Source organism: Dipodomys merriami, unplaced genomic scaffold, assembly GCF_024711535.1.
Source record: "Dipodomys merriami isolate MVZ:Mamm:240054 unplaced genomic scaffold, mDipMer1.0.p SCAF_26, whole genome shotgun sequence".
In the NCBI taxonomy this organism is placed as follows: Eukaryota; Metazoa; Chordata; class Mammalia; order Rodentia; family Heteromyidae; genus Dipodomys; species Dipodomys merriami.
Window position 1 is genome coordinate 11,854,861 of NW_027204048.1, and position 27,247 is coordinate 11,882,107.

Consider the following 27,247-nt stretch of genomic DNA (forward strand, 5'->3'; position numbering starts at 1 on the left):
GGCTAAGAATCTTGCACTTTTGTGTTGATGAGCTTTCCATCATTGTGACAAAATACCTGAGAATATCAGCTTAAAGGAGGAACGATTTATTTTAGCTCATAGTTTCCAAAATTTCAGTGGATGATCACGTGGCCTTGAGGCAGGGGTGAGGCAGAGCATCATGGTGGGGAACGAAGTGGAATAAAGCTGGGGAACGTAGTGGAATAAAGCTGCTCACCTCACGGTGGCCAGTAAGCAGGGAGAGAGTAGTTTATCAGTGTCCCCTTCAAGAGCACATCTCCACTGGCTTACCTACTTCTTACAACTAGGCCCCACACCAACAGTTTCCATAATCTCCTCCCAAGAGCTCTGTGAATTGGAGACCAAACTATCAATACATGAGGCTAGGGGGGGCATTCAAGGTCCAATCTGAACACATTCCATTGGTATATATGAAATAATTATAATGGAAAAAAATCAGATAAAAAGTACAGTATATATACTTATAACAATCATATAAAAATGCATGCTTAGTCGGGCACCAGTGGGTCACACCTATAATCCTACCTATTCAGGAGGCTGGGATCTGAGGATCACAGTTCAAAGCCAGCCCAGGCAGGAAAGTCTGTGAGACTCTTATCTCCAATTAACTACTCAGAAAAAGCCCAAAGTAGAGCTGTGGCTCAAAATGGTAGAGCTCTAGCCTTGAGCATAAAAGCTCAGGAAGAGTAGCTGGACCCTGAGTTCAGGGGAAAAAAAGAAAAAGAAAAAAAGAATGCTTGAAACTACCAAGCATGGTAACTACCAATGATCTTTAAATATCAAAAGTAAGAGTCAGGTGCTGGTGGCTCATACCTATAATCCCAGCTACTTGGTAGGCTAAGAGTGGGAGGAATGCAGTTTCAGGCCACAATCTTAGCAGAAAAATCTGTAAGACTTCATCTTAGCCAAGAGAAGCTGGACACAAAGGCTTGAACCTTTCATCCCAGCAAGGATGAAAAACCTAAAACAGGTGAATCATGATCCAGACATATCCCCTGGCAGGAAACAAGAGCCTATCTCAAACATAACCAGCAAAAAAAGGAGGGGTGGTTCAGATATATAAAGTATGAGGCCCTGAGTTCAAACTCCAATACCACCAAAAAATAAATCAAAAGTTGGCCTGGGCATGTAGAGTTCCTGCCTAGCAAGCACAAGGCTTAAATTCAGACCCCAGGCATGTCAAGAGCAGAAAAAAAAAAAGTTATAGAACTAGATTTAGGTCCGGTACACTCTTTACATTCCAAAGTTAATTAGACATGCACATAATCTATTAGTGCAAAAACAAATGATCCCAGAACTTAGCAGCTCTGGAAAACACCCATCATCTCACAGAATCCTCAGGGTTGAGAATCTTAACTGCTTAGCTAAAATGTTCCTGACTCAAGGTCTCTCATGAGACTGCAGTGGAAAAGTCAGTGGAAGCTTCTATCATCTGCCAGTTTGGGCAGGGCTGGTAGATCTACCTCCAGAAAAAGCCTGGACTCCCATAAATGTTAACAAAAGTCTCACCATGTGAACCTCTGCATAGGAGCCTCACCATGAGGCTGCTAAGGGCTCACAGCTGGCTTTCCAAGGGCCAAGAGAACCCAAGAGAGAAAATGGAAGCCAAGGGAATGGTAGCTGCAGTGTCTTTTATAACACTATCACCTCTGTCATATGCTATGGTCACACAGACCAACCGTGGCACAATGTGAGGAGACACTACAAGAAGGTGTGAATACTCAGAAACAGGGTCACTGGGGAGCAGCTTGGAGGCTGCTTACCAGGCTTCAATATGGTTTTTGTCCAAAGTCAGGCACTAGTGGCTCATGCCTGCAATCCTAGTTGCTTAGGAGGCTAAAATCTGAGGATCACAGTTCAAAGCCTGTTCAAAATCCCGGCAGGAAAGTTTGTGAGACCTTTCTTTTTTCTTTTTTCTTTCTTTCTTTCTTTCTTTTTTTATTTTTTTTTATCTGTTATGGAGCTTGAACTCTGGGCCTACGTGCTGTCCCTGAGCTCTTCAGCTCAAGGCAAGCGTTCTACCACTTAAGCCACAGAGCCACTTCTGGTTTTCTGGTAGTTAATTGGAGACAAGAGTCTCACAGACTTTCCTGCCCAGGCTGGCTTTGAACCAAGATCCTCAGATCTCAGCCTCCTGAGGTCTGAGCCACCAGTGTCTGGCTGTGAAACTTTTTATCTCCAATTATGTATCAAAGAAGTTGGAAGTGGAACTGTGGTTCAAGTGGTCGAGTTCTAGCCTTGAGCAAAAAGAGTACAGGGACAATGCCCAGGCCTTGAGTTCAAGCCCCAGGACCAGCATACACAAAAAATTTTGAGTATATTTTCAAGCCTCCACTCCTAGCTACTTAAGAGGCTGAGATCTGAGGTCAAAGCCAGCCTGAACAGAAGTCTCTTCTCTCCAATTAACCCTAAAATACCAGAGGTGAAGCTGTGGCTTAAGTGGTAGAGTGCTATCCTTGAACAATAAAGCTCAGAGACACAAACACACAAAGTATGTTTTCACTACAAAGTGTACATTACAAACATACCTCAAAATAGGTTTTCCCACAGTATCAAATCCTTCAAAGTATTATGCTTTTCAACAAGTAGTTAGTACTTTCTATATGCCGAGTGCTATGGCCAGCATTTTTCATGCAACCCTCATGAATTTAAACAGGGACACCTGGCAGCTGTGTCATTTCACAGAGATGGATCTGGAAGCACAGAGAAGCCTTTATTGACAGTTAATGCCAATGACCACTATTCTGTCATTTCTCCCTCCTCAAATGCTGCCTTGACAGGGCCACTGTCCTATGCTATTAAAAACTGCCACCCAAGCCATTCACATATCATTATATATGTATTTTCCTTTTCTCTTCCCATAGCATTTATATCAATATCCTAACTAATTCACTTGGCATGTCTGTATTTGTCTGTGTAAAAGAGATTTGGGGCTATGCTGTTCGCTGATGGTCCTAGTACTTACAAAAGTGCCCAACACATCATATATGTTCACCAATCAAAATATGCAGAAGCTATGAAATAACCAAAAGGGGCTTAACATGTTAAATATTTTGTTCTCAGAGTTGCTCAGTTGAAAATTAGATTTATTTTCCAGTTATATCTCTTTAAATGTAATAAATTTATGTAAAGATTTTGCCCAAGGGCTGAGAATGTGGCTTAGTGGTAGAGTGCTTGCCTGGCATGCATGAAGCTCTGGGTTCAATTCCTCAGTACCACATAAACAGGAAATGCTGGAAGTGGCGCCATGGCTCAAGTAGTCAAGTGCTAGCCTTGAACAAAAGAAGCCAGGGACAGTGCCCAGGCCCTGAGTTCAAGCCCCAGGACTGGCAAAAGAAAAAAAAAAAACAAGAAAGAGAGAAAGATTTTGCCCAAAAAGATAGTTGTGGAAAATTATCTTTTCATTAACTTGTACATTATATTCACTGCCATTTGTTTTTTTCTAATGAGAGGAGATATACTAAATATATCAAGAAAATAACAATAGAGAGAGAGAGAGAAGAAATGGGAGAGAATGCTGGAACAGATGACACTATGTGAAAGAAAGTGTACTTATTTACAGATGTATGTAAAGGAAACCTGCTGAATATCACCTCCACAATAACAATAAAGTAAATTGGGGGGGGGGGAAGGAAAACAATAACAGATCTAGAAATAAAGAATGCCTTTAACCTAGAAGAGTGATAAAGCAGGTAAGGATTGAAGGATTCCTCTTGGTCCAGTAATGGCCCCTACATCTGTGCATAAAACTTGAGCAAATATTTATGTTTGACATCAGAAGAGTCAGTTAAGCAAGTGATGTTTCATAATGGACGAAATGAAATACTTCCTTCCTTTATTTATTCTGGATAATCTATTGACTTCTAAGGAGGTTTTATTTCTACAGACATAGAGGTATTGTTGGATGAAAGGTCAGCATTCATTCTAGATTTGCCCAGATCTACCCAGAACTACGAACTATAATCTTGGTTATTTCTTTTCTTTTCTTTTTTTTGGTCCAGTGGTGGGGCCTGAACTCTGGGCGTGGGCGCTGTCCCTCAGCTCTTCAGCTCAAGGCTAGCACTCTACCACTTGAGCCACAGGGCCACTTCTGGCTTTTTTCTTTTTGCTTATGTGGTGCTGAGGAATCGACCCCAGGGCCTCATGCATGGAAGGCAAGTGCTCTACCACTGAGCCACCTTCCCAGCCCCAATCTTGGTTATTTCAATATACTAGTTAGCAGTAACTTGACCAAGTTCTCAGTGACACCTAATTATCCTCTCCAAGCTTACTGAGCCAAGCCAGGCACTGGTGGCTCACACCTGTAATCTTAGCTAATCAGGAGGCTGAGATCTGAGGATCTCAGTTCAAAGCCAGCCTGGACAGGAAAGTGTAACTCTTCTCTCCAATTAACCATCAGAAAACCGGAAGTGGTGCTGTGGCTCAAAGTGATGGAGCATAGTCTTGAACAGAAGAGCTCAGGGACAGCACCTAGGCCCAGAGTTCAAGCCCCACAACCAACGAAAACAAAAATAAGCAAACAAAAAAGAATCACTGATCCCATACACTATAGTAAGAATACTTGAATGTTGTATGATGCTAAGCATCATGCCGGTATCGTCTCTAATATTCTCACCAACTCTATCTACTTGGTAGCTGGGATAGTTATGGAGCCCAGAGAAGATGAGCAATTTTCCGTACATCACAAACCCAGGGTCAAGGTTCAAACCCAGATTATCTGTGTGATTCTTAAATCTGGGTCAGTGCCAGGTGCTGGTGGCTCATACCTGTAATCCTAGCTACTCAGGAGGCTGAGAGCTGAAGATCACAGTTCAAAGCCAGCCCAGGCAAAAAAAGTATCACAGACTTGTCTCCAATTAACCACCAGAACAATGGATGTGGAACTGTGGCTGAACACGTTAGAGAGCTAGCCTTGAGCAAAAAGAGTTCAGGGGCTGAGCCCAAGCCTAGAGTTCAAGGCCCATGACTGACAGAAAAAAAAAAAATCTGGGCCAATTTTAAAGTGTAGCTGTCTGACCTTAAACCATCAATCTATATAACCATATAGATTGCTTAGCCTTATATGGTTATCTTTATATAAATTGAAACAACTAAATATTGCTTGTATAGACTTAGACTACAAAAGTTATTCATTATGTATCTGAAATTCTTATTTAAGTTCTGTATGTTTATTTGATAAATCTTGCAATTGTATGTGAAGGGATGTGGGAGTTGGTTGAGTTATTCTTGAGGGTTCTTACCCAGGTTTCTTGGTAAAATGATCAGGAAGAATTTTCTAGACTAGACATCAGGTTCTCTACCCTATACTGCATAAGGATTTAAGAGTCCATTCAGGCCTGTAAACTTTGAAAAAGTTTCATTTACTAATAAAATATGTATGAATGTATTGATACATTCCTCAGGGTAAACTCCTTTTCAGGCCTTGAAAATGCAACAAGAAAGAAAATGAAAGTTCTACCATTAGAGATCTTCCTGAAGGACTCCAAAACTCATCCTTATTAAGAAACAGTGGAGGGTGTTGGGCACCAATGGCTCACACCTGTAATCCTAACTACTCAGGAGGCTGAGATCTGAGGATTATAGTTCGAAGCCAACCCAGGCAAGAAACTCCATGAGATTTTTACCTACAATAAACTACTCAGAAGAGCTGCAAATGGCACTGTGGCTCAAGTGGTAGAGCACTCACCTTGAGCAAAGGAAGCTCAAAGGAAGCGCTCAGGCCCAGAGTTCAAGCCCCAGGACTGGCAAAAAAAAAAATGGACTGGATGATTCCATGCTGGCTCCGTAATACCGAGGTACTAGAGTTCAGTCTCTAAACCTAGTCTAGTAATCATTTTTAAGACAAACAAGTCCACATTACTATCACATTCTCCCCCAAATTATAACCTTTAGTTTGCAAACTGTGGACCCCCAAGCTCTCCTATTCTTGCAATAATCATCTCAATATTGTTGATCTTAATAGACAACAGTAATAGATAGTGAGTCCAAATGAAAATGACAATCAGTACAGGCACGTCACTCTTACAAGACAGAATAGATGATTCTGTGTGGCTGTGTAGATGGACCCCATTCATTCTCCCAAATGCCCTGGGAATGAGACAAAAAGGAGGTATTTGTAACCACCCTTTTGTAGTTCAACTAACTGAGCCACTGACACATTCAAGTTTGAGCAACGAGTAAGGCAAAAACACGGTTGAAATCCAGGGTTTTCTGCCTCCAACAAGAATAATTTTACTACTGGAATAAAAATAATCTGAGGGTGAATGAAAATATGGTTTGTTTTCTCCCCCCCCCCCCACTTTTTTCTTCTTTTCCTTCTTCCAACATGAATGAGCAACAAAGTGTTGGACCCAAAAGGTAGAAGAAGAAATTTGCTCTCCTAGTCTATCCTATCTGTGAGTTCTTCATCTGTATATTCAACTAGGATTGAAAAAAGAAAAAGCATCTGAGCTGAACACACTTAGTAATTACATTGTGTCAGGTATCTTAACTATCTAGGAATAGTTTAAAGCACAGGGATGTAAACACTGTATCTTTTTATGTAAAGGACTATGCATTTGAAGGTCTTGGTGTTTGGGGCAGGGAGGGGCCCTGGAGCCCTTGCCTGTGTATTGTGGTCCCTGCAGATACTAAGGTACAACTATAGTCATGAGACCCAAGTTTCCTGTCTCTCCTTTCCAAACTGCCAGGTCAGCCTTTCTCTCATTCCCACCGAACTGGACATTGATAGGGTGGGCCAAAGCGTGCATAACATCCTTCATTCAAAATGTACAGATATGATCCAGGAGCCAGTCCCAGGACCCCCATATTTGTAAGCATTTATGGAGCAGATTGATTATCTTCATGCTGAATTCATGGGAAAGTGGCCAGGCTAGAATGGTAGTGGCTATAGAATTGGGACTTGAACTGAGGGCCTCGGACTTGCTAGGCCAGTCTTCCACCACTTGAACTATCCCCGCTTCCCCCTCAGCCCTAAGACTGGCCCTTTTCTTTTTTCTTTTCATCTGAGACAGGAACTTGGACTTGGTACCTGATGCTTTTGCTCATTAGCTAGCTCTCTACCAGCTGAGCCATGCCTTCAACCCCATAGGCTGGTCTTGTTGTAGGATGAACATGAAGTCATGCTAGATGAAGGAAAAGAAGAGCCTAGGAAGGAAGGGTGGGAATGCCTGTTTGTCAGGGAACATATTTTCCCCAAGACAGGAATGCCCGTCCTTAGAGAGTAGAACAAACTTCACCAGAAGTGTAAAGATAAAACTGAAAGGGGCTGCTGCTAGCCTTGCCCTAGACTCTTGCAGGTAGCAGCCCATTCTACAATGAGATGGCTTGGGAAGCCCCACCCAAGTCAGCCCCACACATGAGGTCTGGGCAGATATGCCAAACTCACCTGGTTTCACCATTAGTTCCTCCAATTCCCATTCCAACCCTCCACACACTCAGGCTGTTGCTTGCTACCATTGCTTCCTGGTCAACTGTTTTATCTCTACAGGGTTGAGTCCTTATTTATAAAATGGCTTCTATGGCCACATGTAAAATAATTCTATCATTAACAACCAAGATGGTCCATCTTACCTGAATATCCAATCTATAAAGGTTTCAACTCTAGATCATATGATCTGGTCAATCTGGGTTTGCTCTAGGCCAAACCACGGATACCTTCTGGGGTTTGTTTTTCCTACCCTGTGCATGACTGATGGCAAAGCAAAGCAAAAACACAAAGAGAGGTTGAAACACGAGTTGGGTTCTTATTGTTAGGAATAACAAGATTAGTCATCTCCAGCCAAATGCAAGGTCCTTATTCCCTAGCTCAAGCAGGTTACCCCTTCTGGCTGGGTTGATAAGCCTGGGTGGATGCTGTCTAGTGCTCACTGGAGCCTACAAATCAGAGGTGTAGGAACTGTCCTGTATTCCCCCTCTCCCTGCCCCATTCAACATACCAGCAACAGCCCGCTGCTCCCAGAGCACTTTTTCTTTTGGTCATTTTATATCCTTTATCTTATATCTCAGTATCTCAATTCCCTTCACTTGTGACTGAGGATTCAGAGAAGGGATGAGGTAATGGTTTAGCATGAATTGTGCCATGGAACTAAATTTCCAGGGCAGGAGGAAGAAGCTCTCTGCAGGCTCTTTTCACTTTGTGGAAGAATGGCAAAGTCACAACTAAAATGCCCATCTATCCAGAATGCAGCAATCCACGAGCCAAGGGCCCATGCTGGGCCCTCTATATTCATTGCTTCTGTCCCCACGCACAGCAATTCCAAAGAACACATGCTCTAACCCACATGTGTCCTCATATATACTCCTCTGGTTCCGAGGAGTGAATGAAGACCACACAGCTACACTGACGCACAGCTGTGCTCTCGATATGATGGGATTCTCCGACCACTGGCTTCCTGACTGCCTTTACCCTATCTAGATGTCATCTACAGACTCCCTCATGTTCACAGCTATGTCCTTGAAGTCCCTGGCTTTGCAATGGAGGAGTCACTGATCTGAATCCACCAGGCTGACATTGCAACTCCTGGTGGTGCTAAATGACACCCATTCTGCTGCATCTCCCTGCAGGTGCAGGGAGATCTGTTTGGCTAGCACCATGTTGGTGAGGGCACTTTGTTTTTATCATGAATAAATATCCTTCACGAAACATCTTCTCTCCTGTTCATATTGCTTTAAAAATAAACTAAAAATGAAAGAGGAGCCATGTGCTGGTGACTCTGTAATCCTAGCTACTCAGGAGGCTGAGATCTGAGGTTCGCAGTTGAAAGCCAGCCTGGGCAGGAAAGTCTGTGAGACTCCAATTCATGGCTAGGAAACTGGAAGTAGGGCTGTGTCTCAAAGTGGTAGAGTGCTAGCTTTGAGCAAAAGAGCTCAGAGACAGTGCCCAGGCCCTAAGTTCAAGCCCCACAATGACAAAAAGCAAACCAAAACACTGATAGCTTTATCCCAATTGCTTCACCTCTGTATAGCAGATGTGAGGCTCTGAAAGACAGATAGATGTCTTTACATTTCTCTGAAAGAGGAAGCTGCCAGAAATGGCTTTCTAGCTCTCCTCCAATCTGTGGTATCCGAGACCTGAGCAGAAAACAGTAACCAAATGGAAAGCTGTGATCTTCAATTGGATTGGGAATCAATGAGGCTTTTAGGGTTGGGAGTTAGGGACCGAACATGACTGCCTATCACTGTATTCATCTCAACTAATCTTCACACCATCTCCATGAAGAATATCATTGATATCCTTTATAGATGAGAAAATGCTCACATAGGTACATTACCGGCCCATGGTAGTAGAACTCTTAGTCACATCAACTGCCTCTGTTCTCAGCCTCCTGGAACAGAAGAATCAGCTAGAGAGATCTCCAAAGCCAAACGATTGCATCCAAATCTCTGTGGGTGGGCTGAGGCATCTCTGTGTTCCATTTTGTCTTGTTTTGTTGCCCCAGGTGACTTTCATATTATAAACATGATATACTATTTGAAGAGCCAGTGACACAAACTCACACACCAAATGGATGTTTTGTTTAGGAGAAGGAGGATGCTTACCTTCAAAGACAGGCCAGTGATGATATTGGTGATGTGTGTGTATGTGTGTGTGTGTGTGTGTTTGTGTGTGTGTTTACACATGAATGCTTTGAAGTAGTGTTGTGTAATTGCTAGTGGCTATGATGGTTTAGTCAGTTTCCACACACAGAAGGCTGAGATTTGAATTTATAACTCCTTTGCTACTTGTATGACTCTGAACATGTTATCTTTAACACCTCTCAGCTACAGTTTGCTTATCTTTAAATAATAGGCCCCACCTTTGAGGCTAAGCAATTAGTCCCTGCTAGCAATTGCCACAAGCGGCTAGCAACCAGCATGACATCAAAGGCAAACAGGTTGTAGTTTGAAGGTCATCTTCAAAATCTGATCAAGCGTTTAGAATTACCCACTTTACTTGAAAATTGAACTAACATGCCTTGGTGCTTTAGAACCAAGGGTAATTGTCCTAGAGGTAGGCCAATTCATGTGTGGATAGGAAACTCGAAGGGCTCTAGCTACATGTGGGGATCCACCTGAGAATTGGGGCTCTAGAAAGAGCTTATTGTTCCTGATATAGAAGCCACATAGAATGGGGTAAGAGGAAAATGAGTGACCAGAAGCAGATCTGGAGAAGGGGACCTGGGGAGGGGGCAGGGTCAGTAGAAGCCAATCACAATACACCACTCCTCATGGGCTTTTTGTTTGTACTGTTTTGATTTTAGGGTGCTACTCTCCATTTATCTGGATGTTTATCCTTTTAGGCCACGTGTAAGCCTTGCTCATCTGTGGCTCTTCTGGACCCTCCTAGATAAAGGTTAGTAATCATCTTGCACCCTAGTGGTTGTATGATTTTTGGCTGACACTGACAGTTGCCTTTATATAAGCGTATCTTATTCTTTGCAGTGATGGGAATCAAATTTAGAGCTCCTCACATGATAGTCAAAGGCTCTGCCACCAAACAACATTCCCAGCTCTCAAAGTATGTTTGAAGCCAGGCACAGATGGCTCATGCCTGTAATCAGGAGGCTGAGATCTGAAGAATGTGGTCCAAAGCCAGCCTGGGCAGAAAAGTCCCCATGAGACTCTCATCTCCAATTAACCACTCAAAAAGCAGAAGTGGTGCTGTGGTACAAAGTGGTAGAGCACTAGCCTTGAGCAAAAGAGCTCCGGGGACAGCACCCACATCCAAACTAGAAAAAAAAAGGCTTGAATTCCTGGAGAATGGAGACAATCTGTAATGTTGAACTTTGCCTCTTCCTAACATAGAGGTGAATGTAAGAGTTTGACTCAGTAGATACAAGTGCATTCTTCTCATCAATTAGCATTACACGGCTCTCAAGTCCAAAGGCTTAAAGGTCTTCGATTCTAGTAGTGACACATGTCTGCTTGAGACACAGGCCAAAGCCCCTTCCAGAAGTACTTCATTTGGTGAGCTAGAACGTTTGACGAAAATATCAATTGAAATGCCTGTCCAGTCTTCAGCCCAGTCTGCTTCTAATGCCTAACCATTGTCCAACCCCTGAAGACATTTCAGTTGGTAAGTCCTAATTTGAATTCTGTTTCCCAAATCCTTGCATGATTTCCCACAATACTTGTGCTTACAGAGGAAAGAGGCTTTTGCAGGAAGTATGCTTCACCAGTGGAAAGCACCACCTGGAACAGTTCCTGCTGGATAAAGATCACAATGCAAAGTTGCCCACCAAAATCAACCTGCTACATATTAATGCCATTAAATCCTTTGGTTGGCTGGCTTTTCCCTTTGGAATGCTTTTCCCATCTCCATACATTCCATCACATGGTTGATACAAACCTTTCCCAACCTGTTCTTTCAGAAGAAGGCAGAGAACTCAAGAGCAGCATTTGCGGATGACTTTGGGAAATTATTACCTTCACTCCTACAGAGAAAGAGCAGCCTGTGTCCATCTAACCCTTCACACTTGGAATAATAATCTTAACATCTGTCCAGTTCATCAGACTGTGGATGATTTGCAAGTCCATGATTCAACAGCACCCCAACAGGCTGCAATGTGATGTATCTAAAACAGATCCTATATCATGTGGTCCTATTAGGCTTAGCGGTTTTCACAGCTGTATGCTGCACAGAGTTGAACTTGTGCCTGAGTGCACAGGAATGTAACCCTGGCAATTATTTACCAGGTGGAACGTGGGTTTTGTTTTCTTTTGTGTGTGTGTGATTCTCTCTTTCTTAAGGGAACTCTGTCAAGTGTCTGGTTCTATTTTGATGGAGTGAATTGCAAACCTGTTATAACCTGATGAGGGGGGCGGGGAATGCCATAGATTTTTCTTTTCAGCAAAAATAATCTCCATAAGTAGGGCCATCTGGAGAAATGGGTGTGTAATAAATCACTGTTAGCACCAACTAGACTTTACTAGAGGCCCAGTGATTTTCTTGCAAGTAGAGACAGGAGAAAGTACCACTGACTCCTGAATATTGTGAATTTTCTAGTGGGAAAGCCAAGGTCAGGAAGACTGTAAGCTGTCAGAGAAATAGTAATAAAGGAGATATTCTGTTGGGAAATGGAAGGTATTTGATTTTTCTTTTCTTCTTTGACTGTAGTCCTCACAAAAACCAATTATTTCTGTTTTTCAATTAATCAATCAATTAATTTTGGTAGTACTGTGGTTTGAACTTAGGACCACACACTTGCTAGGCAGGTTTTCTACCACTTGAACCACTTCTCCAGGCCCTTGTTGGGTTGTTTCTTCTTGTTTTTAATTGTTTTTTCCCCTTTATCTTGTCAAGACAAACATTTTGCCTCTGAGCTACATCCAAGGCCTATGTTGGTTATTTTCAAGGTTTCACTAAATGCCAGGGCCAGTCTGGACTGCAATCCTCCTATTTGCGTTTCCCTGTATCATTGGAATGACAGATGCATGCCACTACAACACCCAGTCATTAATCAAGATGGCGCCATATGAACTTTCCCTACCACTCCAACCCTAGGCTGGCCTTAAACAAAGATCCTGCTAGCTAGACTTAGAACTGAGTTTAACCAACAAAACAAACCTAGCTGTTCTTGTACACATTTTTTTTTCCAGTTTCTAGCTTTACAGTCAGTGCATCCTCATAGCTGACTCACCATCCATAAACCATTTAACTCCCTAAGCCTCTCTTCCCCAGTTGGAAAATATGGCTAATGTAAGTTACCTATCATGCCTAAACACTTAGTTCTTAGGTAAATAATAAAGATTTCCCTTCTCTTATGAGGAAAAAAAAGTCCAAGAGAAGTCTACATACACTTGAAAGCATTAATTTAAACAGTAAAACAATGAAATACAACCTAAATGTTAGACAATGGATGGTTTCATTTAGTTCTATGTTATAGATACTGTTTTTCTATTATTAACAAACTCTATCCTTTCATTCTCTTCATTAAAGAAGTGGAAAATCAGCCCAGAAATGACCATTGTATCCTAGCTCCTAATTCAATGATTGATTAAGGATAAACAAATGATCTAATCTCAAAGGCCTCTTTAGATATTTTTTTCCTGGCTAAAAAGATTGTCCTCTCATTTTGTAGAGAGGCATATGATTGGCATTCATAGTTGCAGGTGGCATGTCCTCATGATATGGAGAAATCTGGAAGGAAAATGAGCTATGAAGTGGTCTGGTAACATCAGGTTTCTTGCAGTTCACTGAACAAGTATTTTTCCATTAAGTTCTGCCTTTCCTTAAGCTACTTAGTTGCCTTTATGTTACTTACAACAGCCAGAATCTATGCTCATGAATCTATTAGTATCAATCATTTGGAAGGCTATATAGCAGCAGGGAAAAGTGATTTGAGAAATTTTACAAATAGTAGACATTAAAGTAGGTGATATGTGTTGCAGGCACTTAGAAAAATGATGCACATACCATACAAGGGGAAGCTGGGACCCAGTGCTCATGCCTGTAATCTTAGCTACTCAGGAGGCAGAGATCTAGAGGACTGAAGTTCAGAGCAGCCTAGATAGAAAAACCTAAGAGACTCCATCATTAACTAACTAGCAAAAAGCTCGGCTGGAAGCATGGACTGCTACCCAAGCAAGCAAACACAAGGACCTGAGTTCCAACTCCACTACCCTCTTGGTACAATGGTCAGCCATTTTTATTATGAAAATTATGAAACCACATTCAGTTGGACAAATCAAAGTACTTCATTTGTTTTTACACCTGACTATATCTTACTCTTTGGCTCCATATCCTTGGTTATTAACCCTATCTTAGTTTGTTTGGATATGGAAGTGTTTGTTGTTGTTGTTGTTTTGGTGGTGGTGGTCTGGGGGACTGACCCAGGCTAAGCAAGTTCTCTACCACTAAGTTCACTTTCAGCCCTTACAGCAACTCATTTTATACATACACAAGAAGCTGAGGCTCAGGAAGTTTATCAATCTGCCCAGCATCACAAGTTCAGAGGCAGGATTGGAACTTGAACTTCATTCTCTCCAATTCTGTAGCTTGTGCTCACAAACATTAATCTATACTGCTTCCTTCTAGTATGTCCTCTGAGCAAGGGAACGACACTCTTTCTCTTCAGACCAATTTAGCATCTACCCTAATCTCATGGCTGATCAAGAATGATGTATTTATCATGCACAGCAACAGACAGACACCAGGCTCACACCTAAATCCACACTCACCCCTTGATGACACCCAGAAAGGCCCAGTGAGGAAATTCATCACAATGCATAATATAACTAGAATGCATAATATAAATAGAAAGTTTTTTTGTTTTGTTTTTGCAAGCTGACACATAGGGAGAACTATTTCAGCTCCCTGGTTGCCTTCAGCTTAGGCTAATGTTGAAATTAATTCTTGTTCCCTGGAGGGTAAGATCATCCCTATACATACCCCCAGATGATCACAGTTTTGAAGTTCACTGAGATAGTGCACACATAACTAAGTGGTGGCCACTCCTACTAATCACTGCATTATTTTTTCAGCATGACCCCTTTCAGAAAACCAAAGTAAGAACTGGGTGCTGGTGGCTCATACCTGTAATCCTAATTACTCAGGAGGCCAAGACTTGAAGAACTAAGGTTCAAAGGCAGCCCATGCAGAAAAATTCTCAGTGTGGTGATGTGATTCCTTCAAGGTCTTTTCTTGGTTGGTTGCAGGACTCAAATTTGGTGCCTGGGTGCTGTCCTGAGTTCTTTCTACCATTTTGAGCCACAGCACCACTTCCAGTTTTGGAAATAAGAGTCTCACAGACTTTCCTGCCTGGGCTGGCTTTGAATCCCGATCCTCAGTTCTCAGCCTCCTGAATTGCTAGGATTACAGGCGTGAGGCACCAGCACCTGGCCCTTCAAGGTGTTTTGCATGGTACACATCCCCCTGTCATCTCAACTGCAACATTGTGAGGACACTTGAGAAGACTACATCAGATCCCTCCACAACAGCCTTCAAGATGTGCACACCTGCCCTGGACCTAGCCTGTTTCAATGAAGGTGTATTCTGTGGATCTTGGAATCAATCAGACCCAGGTTAAATTCTGCCTCTGCCACATAGGATTGGGGAGCAGTGGGACCCATGCTTGCCCTCAGGACTGCAATAACTTCTCCTGTAAAGAGGACAAAAATCCAGAGTGCTGTGAGGATCGATGGGGGGGAGGGGGGAGTGTACGGGGAGCTTGCACACACAAAGCACAAAAGCAGAGGCTCTAGATTGTTTTAGGTATTTACCCACCAGCAGCCCTTTGCCTCCTTTCTGTCACAGACTGCAGAATAGAATACCAACCCCATCCTTAGTGGCCCTAAAACAATGCCCATTGGCCACAAAGAGCTTTGCTGAGGTTTGCTTGAGTAAGGAATGATGATTAACTCTATAACCTGAACTGAGTTCAGCTGAGTTCTGCTATTGGTCTCACCTGGGGTAATTCATGCTCTCTTCTATCAGGAAGGAGGCTCTGCATTGGGGCTGGAAATCCAAGATGGCTTCCTTCACATCAGATACCCGGGCAGAGAAGGCTGGAATAGGCAAGACCTGGCCAGGTGTTTTTGCTTGTAATGGGTCTCACCATTGTTGGCATTCTCCCCATTTCAGGTCCACTCCCTCCACAGCTTGTAGTAGTCCCCAGCTGCACCCAGATGTGAGCTCCTCCCGGCCCTAGAGCTCCAGTCAGGGTAGCTGGCCCCGCCCACTCTCCCCTCCCCTTTTCCCCCAGACCTACCTGCCCATGCAGAGTACCTCCCAGAGGTTACAAGCTCCCACTGGATAGGGGCAGATGCCTTACTTCTTCCTCTCCCATGGGCAAGATGACCCCACTAATAAACCTTCCTATAAACCTCTCCTCCTGTACGTGACTGCCTTGGTGCCCTGGGATGGGTGGGATGGATTCTTTCAACCATCAGGACCACCAGCAAGGTCAATGTCAGATATGGGAAGCTTGAATATGCGGCTTGCCTTACTATACCATCACTACTAACTTGACATTCTTAGCAAGTTTCAAACTGCCCTGGATTTCCACTTCGCACTGGGGCCTGCAGATTTGTTAACCGGTCTTTACAGCCAGACTCCTACCCAAAGTGACCCAAAAGCTCTAAAAATGTCAATGCCTAAGGCGGAACTCTTCTCAGAAGTTAGTGCGGGGCCACTGGAGACAGCTTACAGCGGAAACATAGCTACTTGGAAGGTGGAGATTAGGGGTGACAGGCTACTGGAGGGCAGAGGCATCTGTCCCAATCATACACCACCTGTCCCAATCGCCCAGTCCTTCAGGGCCACTAGCCGGAAACTGTTAAACCCGCAAAATAAGTTACGTGCTAAAAGTTCCTGCTGACCCTGGTGATATAAACCCTGCTACAACCAGACTCTAGGCGACCAAGGAGCTGGCCCGGGAGCGTACCCCAATAAACTTTCCTTTCTTCACCTTTACCTCCTCCTCCCTGTTCTTTCCTTGCCCAAATCCTTATAAGGGGGACCAGTTGGAGGCCAACTGGGACAAAAGAAGTCAAGCAAGACCCTATCTGAACCACTACGTTGGGCATGGTGACGATGCCTGTTATCTGAGACCAGTCCCAGGTTTAAAAAAAAAAAAGCCCCAGTGGGGGGGAATTATTTTTTTTTTGGTCAGTTGTGGGCCTTAAACTCAGGGCCTAAGTGTTGTCCTTGAACTTTTTCTTTTTCCTCAAGGCTAGCGTTCTACCGCTTTGAGCCCCAGTTCCACTTCCAGTTTTCTGGTGGTGAACTGGACATAAAAGACTCATGGGCTTTCCTGCCTGGTTGGTTTTGAACCATGATCCCCAGTTCTCAGCCTCCTAAACTAGCTAGGATTACAAGTGTGAGCCATCAGCACCTGGCCTCAGTGAAATCTTACTCCTCCCCAAAATAAAGCAAAAAAAAAAAAAAAAAAAGGTTGGCAGTATGGCTCAAGTGTTAGAGCACTTGTCTAGTGACCACAAGGCTCAGAGTTCAAGCCCTGAAAGAGAAAACACTTTGTTTGGAACTGGCCTCATATCACTTCACAGCATTCTAAGGTCAAAAGCCATTTTATGGGAGCAGTGGGCAAATCTCTCTCCCTCCTTCCATTTCCTGCTTTCTGCATTCTGGTGAACAGTGGGGTGCTGTGCTAGGATACAGATAACTTCCCCCACAAAAAAAGAGGTTTTAGAAACCTCCTAGAAATCAGGTGTAACCACGACTCAGCTAAGCGGATTGTTAGAAACTCAGAACCTGAGGTTACACCTAGTCTCTCTGGGGTCATACCTGGGTCAGCCAGTCCCACTCAGAATTGCCTCTTCCAGAGACTGTGGGCAGAGCAGTTCCCCATAACCTGACCGAAAGGCTGTGCTTGATTATCAGCTATTTAGCAAGTGCTAACAATTAGGTGTGAGACAGGCTCAGGCCCTTAGGAGAGAAGGCTGTCTTCCTCACAGTCAAACAACGCTGCAGCTCCTGAACGCCAATTAACTCTGGGTTTGGGCCCGAGGGGGAATTGGAGATTTACTCTTAATATTCCTTGTGCCCAAGGAGTTAGTCCCAGTTCTTCTTGGCTGGCTCCTGTCCCCTCATGTACTAAGCCTGAGACAGATTAAAAGGCTCTAGGAGCTTCTTCAGGCTCTGGGCAGGGGACTATGAATCCTCTTCTATAAAAGATGGAGTACTACAGTAAAAAGTATTAAACAAGGTCTAGCTATGTAGCCCAAGTGAACCTGGAATTTGTGATCCTCAGTCCTCAGCCTTTTTCCTGCTGGGATTACAGGTCTATGTGCCACTACCCCTGGCTCGAAAAACAATGGCAAGAATGTTGACTATGCAGAGTTCTCTCTAGTCAGCCCAGGTCTGCCAGTGTCCATTTGGAAAAGAACGTCCTGATCTTCAGAAAGGAGGGAGAGGGAGAGAAGGAGAGAGGGAGGGGGAGAGGGAGAGAGGGAGAGAGGGAGAGGGAGAGAGAGGCTTCCTGCTCTCAGACAAATGGAAGGACAAACCTACTCACATATAAAAACTGGAGAGAAGTTGAATGGTGGGAGGGAAAGGATGGAGATTTCTAGAAGCAAGTATTGTGACTGTGTTCTAAGTTGGAGCCAGGATGTAGAAAGGGCAGAACCTCTCCTCAATTTCCACCATATCCACATGTACCCCAGTGGGGTAGGGTGGGCTGTTCTCTGAAAGGGGCAGGGACTGGGTCCTCATACCCTCATTATTGCAGGAACTGCTTTTTGGCTTGCTCTCCAGTGTGGACTTGCAACCAGAAGAAGTGCTCAAGCCAGGGCCCAGGTGGAGGTTGCTCTCTGGTTTTACCTCTCACTTCCTTTGACCCTTTCATTTCAAAGACCCATTCATGGGGGGTGGGGGGAACAGATGACTCAGACCCGTAATCCTAGTTACTTAGGAGGTTGAGATCTGAGAATCACAGTTCAAAGCCAGCCCAGGCAGGAGGAACCTGTGAGACTCTTTTATCTCAAATAAACTACCAAAAAGCCAGAGGTGGACCTTTGGGTCAAGTGCTAAGTGGTACAGTGCTAACCTTTAGCAAAAGAAGCTCAGGGACCTGGCCCTGAGTTTAAGTCCCAGGATTGGTATAGAAAGAAAGAAAGAAAGAAAGAAAGAAAGAAAGAAAGAAAGAAAGAAAGAAAGAAAGAAAGAAAGAAAGAAAGAAAGAAAGAAAGGAAGGAAGGAAGGAAGGAAGGAAGGAAGGAAGGAAGGAAGGAAGGAAGGAAGGAAGGAAGGAAGGAGGAAGGAAGGAAATAAGGAAGGAAGGAAAAAAAGACATTAATCTAAACTTCCTGAGCTCCCAATTGGAGAGGCTACAGGAAGGAAATTTTAGGGCTGCATATTTGCCAAGATTTTTAACTTTCCTTGATTCCTGCTTCTCTTTGCGGAGTACCATACCTCTTGGAAAAAACACAACAACAACAACAACAACAAAACCCTCAGGCCTTCCTGACCAGCACTGATCAGCAACTCCTTTGCTAATGTCCAGCCCCTTTGCTAATGTCCAGTCCAGGCTGCAGCACACCATGCGCATGCGCAACAGAACCCCAGGGAGCCTCAATTCCTCAGAGCTCTACTTAAACCCCTGAGCTGGCCACGGTGGCCTTGGTTCAGTTCTCTGTGGATTAGAGCCATGGAGAGTTTTTCTTAATCAATTACTGGGTTCCACACAATCCTCTTTAGAAACATCTTGCTTAATATGCATCCAGAGACATTCACTCTGACCTGCAAAGTTATAGCTCAGGGACTGGAGCCCCGGGGAGGTTGGAGACAAAAATCTCAGCCTTCTGACCCAGCAACGTCAGTTTAATGATTGCAAATCTGTCATGGCTGCCAAGTCCTGTCTTTCTTCCTTATTATTCAACTGGGAAACTTGCCGGCCAGTGGCTTGGTTTCAAGTAGAAGCTCAGTGTGGTTTGATTCTCCCAGGGGGACACTTTCAGGCTAGGTGGACACAGGTGGGCTGCTGCCCTGCGTGTATTTACCTTCCCCAGGAATGCACTGGAATCTGTGTTGCACAGGGAGACCCGGGAAGCTGGTCCGGTTGGGTTTCCAGGCGCCATTGTATGCCCTTTTAGTTCCACTGATAACTCTTTCTTCCCTCTACCCCAAGGCCTTTGCCAAACAATGGAACACGGGCACTGCCAGTGGAAAGAGACTGAGCATTTATTTCTGGTTAAGTCAGGCCTCTGTCCTGCCTGCACCTTTGGCCTGATTTTGACAAAATCCTGCCAGTAGCGGATGCAATGCATGGGGCGCTGTCTAAACTTTCTGAGGGTGTCAGTGGTAAAAAGTACTGTCTTACCTTTTGGGCAGCACTTTTGATTTTCCGAAGCGTGTGCTCATGCATTAATTATCTCATTGGAGTTCCTAGTAGGTTGGAAGAAAGTGGAGTAACTCTTATTCCTCTTTCACAGCGAAAAGATTCTGAAGCTCAGAGCAGAAGGGAAAGTTGGACACTATAGAATGGAAAAATAGGGAACCAGGGTATCTCATCTTTGGGTCTAGACACTTTTGGTACTCAAACAGACTAGTATCTTACCAGTAAACCCCATATGCCTTCATTCATTGTAGGGTTGTTGTTGTTGTTGAATGTTGGTCCTAGGACTTGAACTCAGAGCCTGGGAGCTGTCCATGAGCGTTTCCACTCAAGGCTAGCACTCTACCACTTGAGCAACTGCTCTACTTTCAGCACTTGGGGTGGTTAATGGAAATAAGAGTCTCTCAGAATTTCCTGCCTGGGCTGGCTTTGAACTGCAATCCTTAGATCTGAGCCTCCTATGTAACTAGGTTACAGTTGTGAGCCACCAGCAGTTGGCTGTTTTTGCCAGTCCTGGGGCTTGAACTTAGGGCCTGGGCACTGTCCCTGAGCTTCTTTTCCTCAAGGTAAGCACCACTTGAGCCACAGCTTCTAGCCTTTTCTGTTTATGTGGTACTGAAGAACTGAACCCAGGGCTTCATGCATGGTCGGCAAGCACTCTACCACTAAGCTACATTCCCAGCCCTGCTTTTTTTTTTTTTTTTAAAGCTGACACTTATATCCATGATGTGAAAAGAGACTTGCAGACAGTGTACTAAGCCCCACAAAAAGGCTAGGAAGTATGTTTATATTCTGAACATGACCAGCATTCTGGGAAGATTCATGGACTCTTTCAAAACTTTTTTGTTTTGGTTTGTTTATAGCAGCTTACAACAAGTAAGATAACACTTAAAAACACAAAGAACAACACTAGTTCCCTGTCTTGGAAGACATACTTGCATCCATACTTTCCAATGACAGCCCTACAAGTTTGCTTCCTTTATAAATCTATTTTCATGGAATGTATGCCTTACAGAATAGAAACGACAGAGTTGACGCCAATTTAATCAGGTCTATGTAGTATTCATGTTTCAATTTTCTGAGATTCTTATATGGTTAGTGGCAGCTGCATCCTTGAACTGAAGGAATCATGAGCACTCTTGTGGCATTACATTTCTCTACTTTTCAGAAAACAAAAATCTTAATTCAGGAATTGGAGGCATGGTTTAAGCAGACCAGGCGCCGGTGGCTCACGCCTGTAATCCTAGCTACTCAGGAGGCTGAGATCTGAGGATCGCAGTTCAAAGCCAGCTTGGGCAAGAAAGTCTGTGAGACTCATCTCCAATTAACCACTCATAAAACAGAAGTGGAGCTGTGGCTTAAGTAAGTGGTAGAGCACTAGCCTAGAGACAAAGAGTGCAGGGACAGCTCCCAGGCCCTGAATTCAAGCCCCACAACACCACACACACACACACACACACACACACACACACACACACAAACACACACACAGAATGAGAGTATCAGAACCTGAGCTCAAGCCTCCCCAAATTAAAAAAAAAGAAAGAAAGCTGAGCATCAGTGGTTCCTACCTAAAATCCTAACTACTCAGGAGGCTGAGATCTGAGGATCAAGGTTCGAAGTCAGCCTGGGCAGGAAAGTCCATGAAACACTTATCTTCAATCAACCATCAAAAAGCCCAAAGTAGAGCGATAGTTTAAGTGGTAGAGCATCAGGCTTAGCAGAAAAAGGGACAACTGCCAAAGCCCTAAGTTCAAGCCTGAGACAGGCATGAAAAAAAAATTAAAATTAAAAAAGGTAAAATGTATATGACGCTTTCTTCCTAACAACATCTTTAGAATATATAAGTTGGAAACCAGTCCAGGTTATTTATGCTATTACGTAAATAATTTTATTCAATAAATAAAAAGAATGTTATTTAAATAACAGTAACAGTGTCTAGGATAGACAGCCAGGAGTTAGCAGCTGCACCGCACCCGGGCACCATCAGAGCATGCGCTCTCCAACTTACCATCTCATTCCTAGATGAGCCCTTGGCCCTCTCAAGGGAAGCGTTACTTTATTCACTGTTCTCGCTGCTTTGGTTACTTCAATGCTGAGCCCTCAGATCACAGGCATCAAGTTAGAAAAGTTGGAAGCTTCTAGAACAGCACTGTTTCTAACAGGGTAGCCAGGGGTCCCACCTGGCTCTTGAGATAGACCTACTGAATCCTAATCAAGGAATGCTGTAAGTAGTGGATGCACAGCAGACTTACCTCACTTCTAAGACTGGAGGACCTGTCCAAGTGGTATTTTGTATAGATTGGGTTCCACAGATAAGAGTTACTGATCGCTTTTTTCTGATTTTTTTTTCATATGGCTACTAGAGAATTTTTTTTGGGGGGGGGTCTGGTCATGGGGCCTGAACTCTGGGCCTGGGCGCTGTCCCTCAGCTCTTCAGGTCAAGGCTAGCACTCTACCACTTGAGCCACAGCGCCACTTGTGGCTTTTTTCTTTTTTGCTTATGTGGTGCTGAGGAATCAAACCCAGGGCCTCAAGCATGCAAGGCAAGCGCTCTACCACTGAGCCACCATCCCAGCCCGCTACTAGAGAATTTAAAGGAAGTGGCTTGCACCACATTTCTGTTGGGCAAAAATCTTTTTTTGTTCATTCACTGATTCAGTCAACAATACTTAATGTCTTTTGTGTGTTGAGTATGGGCGAAGGAACAGACATAGAGCAATGCATGGTCCTGCCTTTGGACGCCACAGGTATCCACCATGGAGGGATGAAAACGATGGCCTGGACTGGTTCCAGATATCTAAACACATTTTATTCCTAGTGGATTAGGGATTTTAGAGTGAAAAGTCAGCCCTGTGTATCTTAGCAACTCTTGTTTTCCCCCTTTCTTTCTTGTGCCAGTTCTGGGGCTTGAACTCAGGCCCAGGCACTGTCCCTGAGCCTTTTTGCTCAAAACTAGTGCTCTACCACTTAAGCCAAAGCTCCACCTCCAGCTTTTTGGTGGTTAATTAGAAATAAGAGTCTCATGGACTTTCCTGTCTAGACTGGCTTTGAACTGTGATCCTCAGATCCCAACCTCTGGAGTAGCTAGGATTATAGGCATGAGCCACTGATGCCTAGTTGTTCCTATTGTTTTAGAACAGAAGTATTGGTAATGGTAGCTGTCCTGACTCAGAAAAGGTGATCTGTTGTAGGCTCTGTTCTAACCTGGTTTGATGGGTGGCTGTCCACACAGGTGTATGATCTTCCTCATTGAATTGCAAGAGTTTGGGAGTCAGTGACGATGTTTCTTGATCAGTGTCTCCCGCAGAGATGGTGCTAAATACCCATGGAGTTAAAATGTCGCCAGGTGGCTCATACTGCAACGTTTGCTACTCAGGAGGCTGAGATCTGAGGGTCACAGTTCAAAGCCTTCCCAAGCAGACAAATCCAATAGACTCTCATTTCCCATTAACCAGAAAAAAGCTGGAAATGGAGGTGTGGGGCTCAAGAAGTAGAGAACTAGTCTTGAGCAAAAAAGGGAAGCAAGAGCGTAAGCCCCAGCACCAGTAAAAAACAAAAACAAAAACAAAAACATTACGTGCAATTGCAATTAAGAGCATAACATGCTTTATAAACGCCTAAAACATGAAAAGTATAGCCTTTAAACTAGTAAGCTTTAGTTTAAAATGTGAACTAATGTGAATTAATTAACGTGAATTAATGCCTACCTGATAATATAAGTGTAAAGTTCTGGAATTCCAAATGAATTTGCCTCCCATGACCATCAAGATTAAAGGTATCACCCTGGATAGCATTGCTTAAGACCCTTCTTCTCTGAAGCTGTCTGAACAACAGAAGGAAGGACACACATTTTGTTTGCCATTCTTATTACATCTTTAGTTATCAGTCAAGGTCATTGGTCATATTTAAAAATATATAATTTAATCCTCAAACAAGAACTTTGTTCAGCTTTTTCCTAAAGTACACTGTCAAAAGGAGAGACTTTATAGCAGAAGACTGGACAATGTTCTCACACAAAAGCAGAGGTATTATCTTTTTTATCAAAAATACACTTGGTCCCAGAGAGGAGAAAAAGAGGATGAGGACAGACATAAGGAAAAATGTGACAGGGGGATTACTTCACTTACAGGAGTGAAGTTCCAGCCATGCTTGACGAGAGTGCCCAGTACCATGTAACTCCTAAACAGTGTTTCCAGTGCGTTCCATTACAAATGCAAATGATGTCAACACACCACTAATGATAAAGCAAAACTAACTATACAAGCAGTCCCGCCATAACCGAAGGGCTAAGAAGGTAACATGTTCACTAATAGTCTATTCAATAGTCTCAGAACTCCAACCATCATGATGATGTTTCGGAGGCTTCCCCTTGCAGACTTATTGAAATCTCTCCTAGAATCTGTTTTCCCTTCCTATGAAAAGGGGAGAGCAGGAAAGTTGAGTTGGATTAGATGGGTGGGTAACTTTTCTCCTTCTCCCTTACACAAGTTGAGTTTACCCTGTGAATTCAAATTCAGACCAGATAGGAAATCATTTCTTCGGAGGCCAAGTTACTGACCACTCAGTAGAAACGACTTATGCTTTCTTTTGTCCAACATTGTAAAAAAAAATGCATTTTAATAAATATACAGTCATCCTTGATGACCTGTCTCCCTCCACCCCCAGCATGGCCAAGATTTGGTCAGAGTATATTTGGGCATCATCCGTGGTTCCTTGGCCCCCCAAGTTTCTGGGCAGGGAGTATGGGCCGTCTTGGGGACCACTGGTGTCCTGTGTTTTCAGTACCACCGAGTCCCTCTCAGGTCACAGGCTTCAGTCTCTGTGGGCGAAGGTGACTGTCCTTAGCTGCTTTGTGACAATTGACTTTCACATTTCCTCAAACTAGACCTGTGGAAGGAGTCCCTGAAAGAGAGGCAGAAAGGGAAGGGAAGTAGATTAGCCTTTAAAAGAGAGAGAGAGAGGGAGAAGAAATCACCTACCAGAAAGGGACATGCTCTCATTAAATAAGAGAATAAAGGGATGGTCTATGACCTCATTACACTGTGTCCAAAGAAACAAAATGCCCAAGGCCGGCTATTGTGGTGGCCCAAGGCCAGTAAGAAAGCAGAAGCTGCCTGAAAGAGGCCAAGGGGAAAGCTGGGGGCAGGCAGGACTCACACAAACCACACGGGGCTGGGTGGGCTCTTCAATTCTAGGCCCTTCTCTCAACCTGGGAGTTCCCACCGCCCTCCAAGAGCAGCAGCGTCAGCCTCAGTGGACTGCACCGGAGGTCTGACTGGCCTCCTTCTTACCTCTTTTGACTCTCAACTCTGAATATGGGCTTGTAGAGTTCTGGAATTTTCCGCTCTATCATAGGCCTGAGGTTCTCTTTCAGCTTACTATAGTTCTTTCTGAGTTCCTGCTGATACTCCCTCTGGTCGGGCGTAATGAGACGCTTGTTTTTCTCCACAGCCTCGCCACACCTGAGATGGAAGCCATCGGGGAGGGGAAAAGAGAGGGTTTATTCCATCCGAGTTTGAAGTGCTTAGAAATGTGGGGATGAAGACAGGATGTTAACACTTCTGGACTACCTCGGGATCTAAAATGTCCTCAAGGGCCCTGTGCTAAAAACTTCTTGTCAATTGATGGGCTCTGGGGGAAGTGACTGGATTATAACTCCCATTGATAGACTCATAATTTGATCTTTGTTAAGAAGTGACACAATTTAGGAGGTAGGACCAAGTTGAAAGGAGTGAATGTCTGTCATCCTGCATCACAGCCCCGTTAGTGAATAACCTTCTCTTCCACCACACACTTCAGCCAAGACATTCTGCCTTGCCTTAAACTCAAATCACCCAGAGAGAGTTAAACAGTCCAAGATTGTGACCCCCAAACAAGTCTTTCCTCCTTTAAGCTGGTTTTCTCAGGGCTTTTTTTTCCTTTTTTTTGCTGGTCTCGCTGAGGCTTGAACTCAGGGCCGGGGCTCTGTCCCTGAGCTTCTTTTGCTCAAAGGCTAGCGCTCTACCACTTGAGCCACAGTGCCACTTCCAGCTTTTTCTGAGTAGTTTATTGGAGATAAGAGTCTCACAGACTTTCCTGGCTAGGCTGGCTTCAAACGGTGATCCTCAGATCTCAGCCTCCCAAATACCTAGGATTACAGTTGTGAGCCACCAGCTCCTGGCTTCAGAGGCGGGTGTGTGTGTGTGTGTGTGTGTGTGTGTGTGTGTGTGTGTGTGTGTGTGTGTGTGTGTGTGTGTGTGTGTGTGTGTGTGTGTGTGTGTGTGTGTGTGTGTGTGTGTGTGTGTGTGTGTGTGTGTGTGTGTGTGTGTGTGTGTGTGTGTGTGTGTGTGTGTGTGTGTGTGTGTGTGTGTGTGTGTGTGTGTGTGTGTGTTTTGTCATAATGATGGAAAACTGACAAAACAGTACTGGAAAAAAGGTATTAGAGATAACACAACAATGTAAAAAAACCAAAGTTAGCATAGAGGTCATAAAAGGCATACTACCCAAGATTAAATAAAAATCTAGGACCTTCTAGAAATAAAAATGTGGTCACTAAAATGGAGAAAATCTTCAATGGACAAGTTCAATGAATAAGATAAGATAGGCACAAGCGGAGAACTTACAAACTATATGATAGAACAAAGGAAGTTGTCAAAGAGATTTAAAAAACTAAAAGAAGGGCTGGGAAGGTGGCTCAGTGGTAGAGTGCTTGCCTTGCATGCCTGAGGCCCTGGGTTCGATTCCCCAGCTCCACATATGCAAAAAGAAAAAAGCCAGAAGTGGCACTGTGGCTCAAGTGGTAGAGCGCTAGCCTTGAGCTGAAGAGCTGAGGGACAGTGCCCAGGCCCAGAGTTCAGGCCCCACAACTGGACCCAAAAAAAAAAAAAAACCAAAAAAAAAAAAAAAAAACAACTAAAAGAAAAAAGATTGAGGCATGAAGTTCCAACATAGAGGCCAAATTCACGCCTAATAGAACCCATAGGCAGGTGGAAAATGAGAGAGAGGCAATATTTATGAGATAATGGCGGATAATTTTCCAGAGTAAAGAAAATAAAGACACCAATTCTCTAATGAACAAAACCAGACCTAAACCTAGCCTCATTGTGGTGAAACCATAGAGCATTAAATACAACAAAAAGGTCTTCAAAACCTGGGTGCTAGTGGCTTACACCTATAATCCTAGCTCTAGATCTGAGGTTCAGGGTTCAAAGCCAGCCCAGGCAGGAACGTCCATAAGACTCATATTTCCAATTAACCACCAGAAAACCAGAAGTGGTGCTGTGGATCAAAGTGGTAGAGCACTAGCCTTGAGCAAAAGAGCTCAGAGACACAGTGCGTAGGCCCTGAGTTCAAGCTCCATGACTGACCTCCCCTCCCCTCTCCAAAAAAGAAAAAAAAATCTCTAAAACTCATTGTGACTACTTGACTTTGTAGACCATGAAACCTGCTGTTTCCAAAGTCTCCCACATAAT

At 43.8% G+C, this 27,247-nt stretch overlaps 1 protein-coding gene across 3 annotated transcripts in view; it reads right to left on the reverse strand.

Annotated features, from left to right (window-relative positions):
- Positions 1-23,695: 23,695 nt before the first annotated feature.
- The window catches only part of Dock8 (dedicator of cytokinesis 8), a 212,812-nt gene continuing 209,260 nt past the window's right edge, over positions 23,696-27,247 (reverse strand). For all 3 annotated transcript variants that reach the window (XM_070035686.1, XM_070035685.1, XM_070035687.1), the window contains 2 exons: positions 25,088-25,258; positions 23,696-24,698 (listed from right to left, as the gene is read on the reverse strand). In XM_070035686.1, coding sequence (XP_069891787.1) covers positions 24,638-24,698; positions 25,088-25,258 — 232 coding nt within the window. In that variant the 3' untranslated portion in view covers positions 23,696-24,637. The remainder of the gene's footprint in view (positions 24,699-25,087; positions 25,259-27,247) is intronic.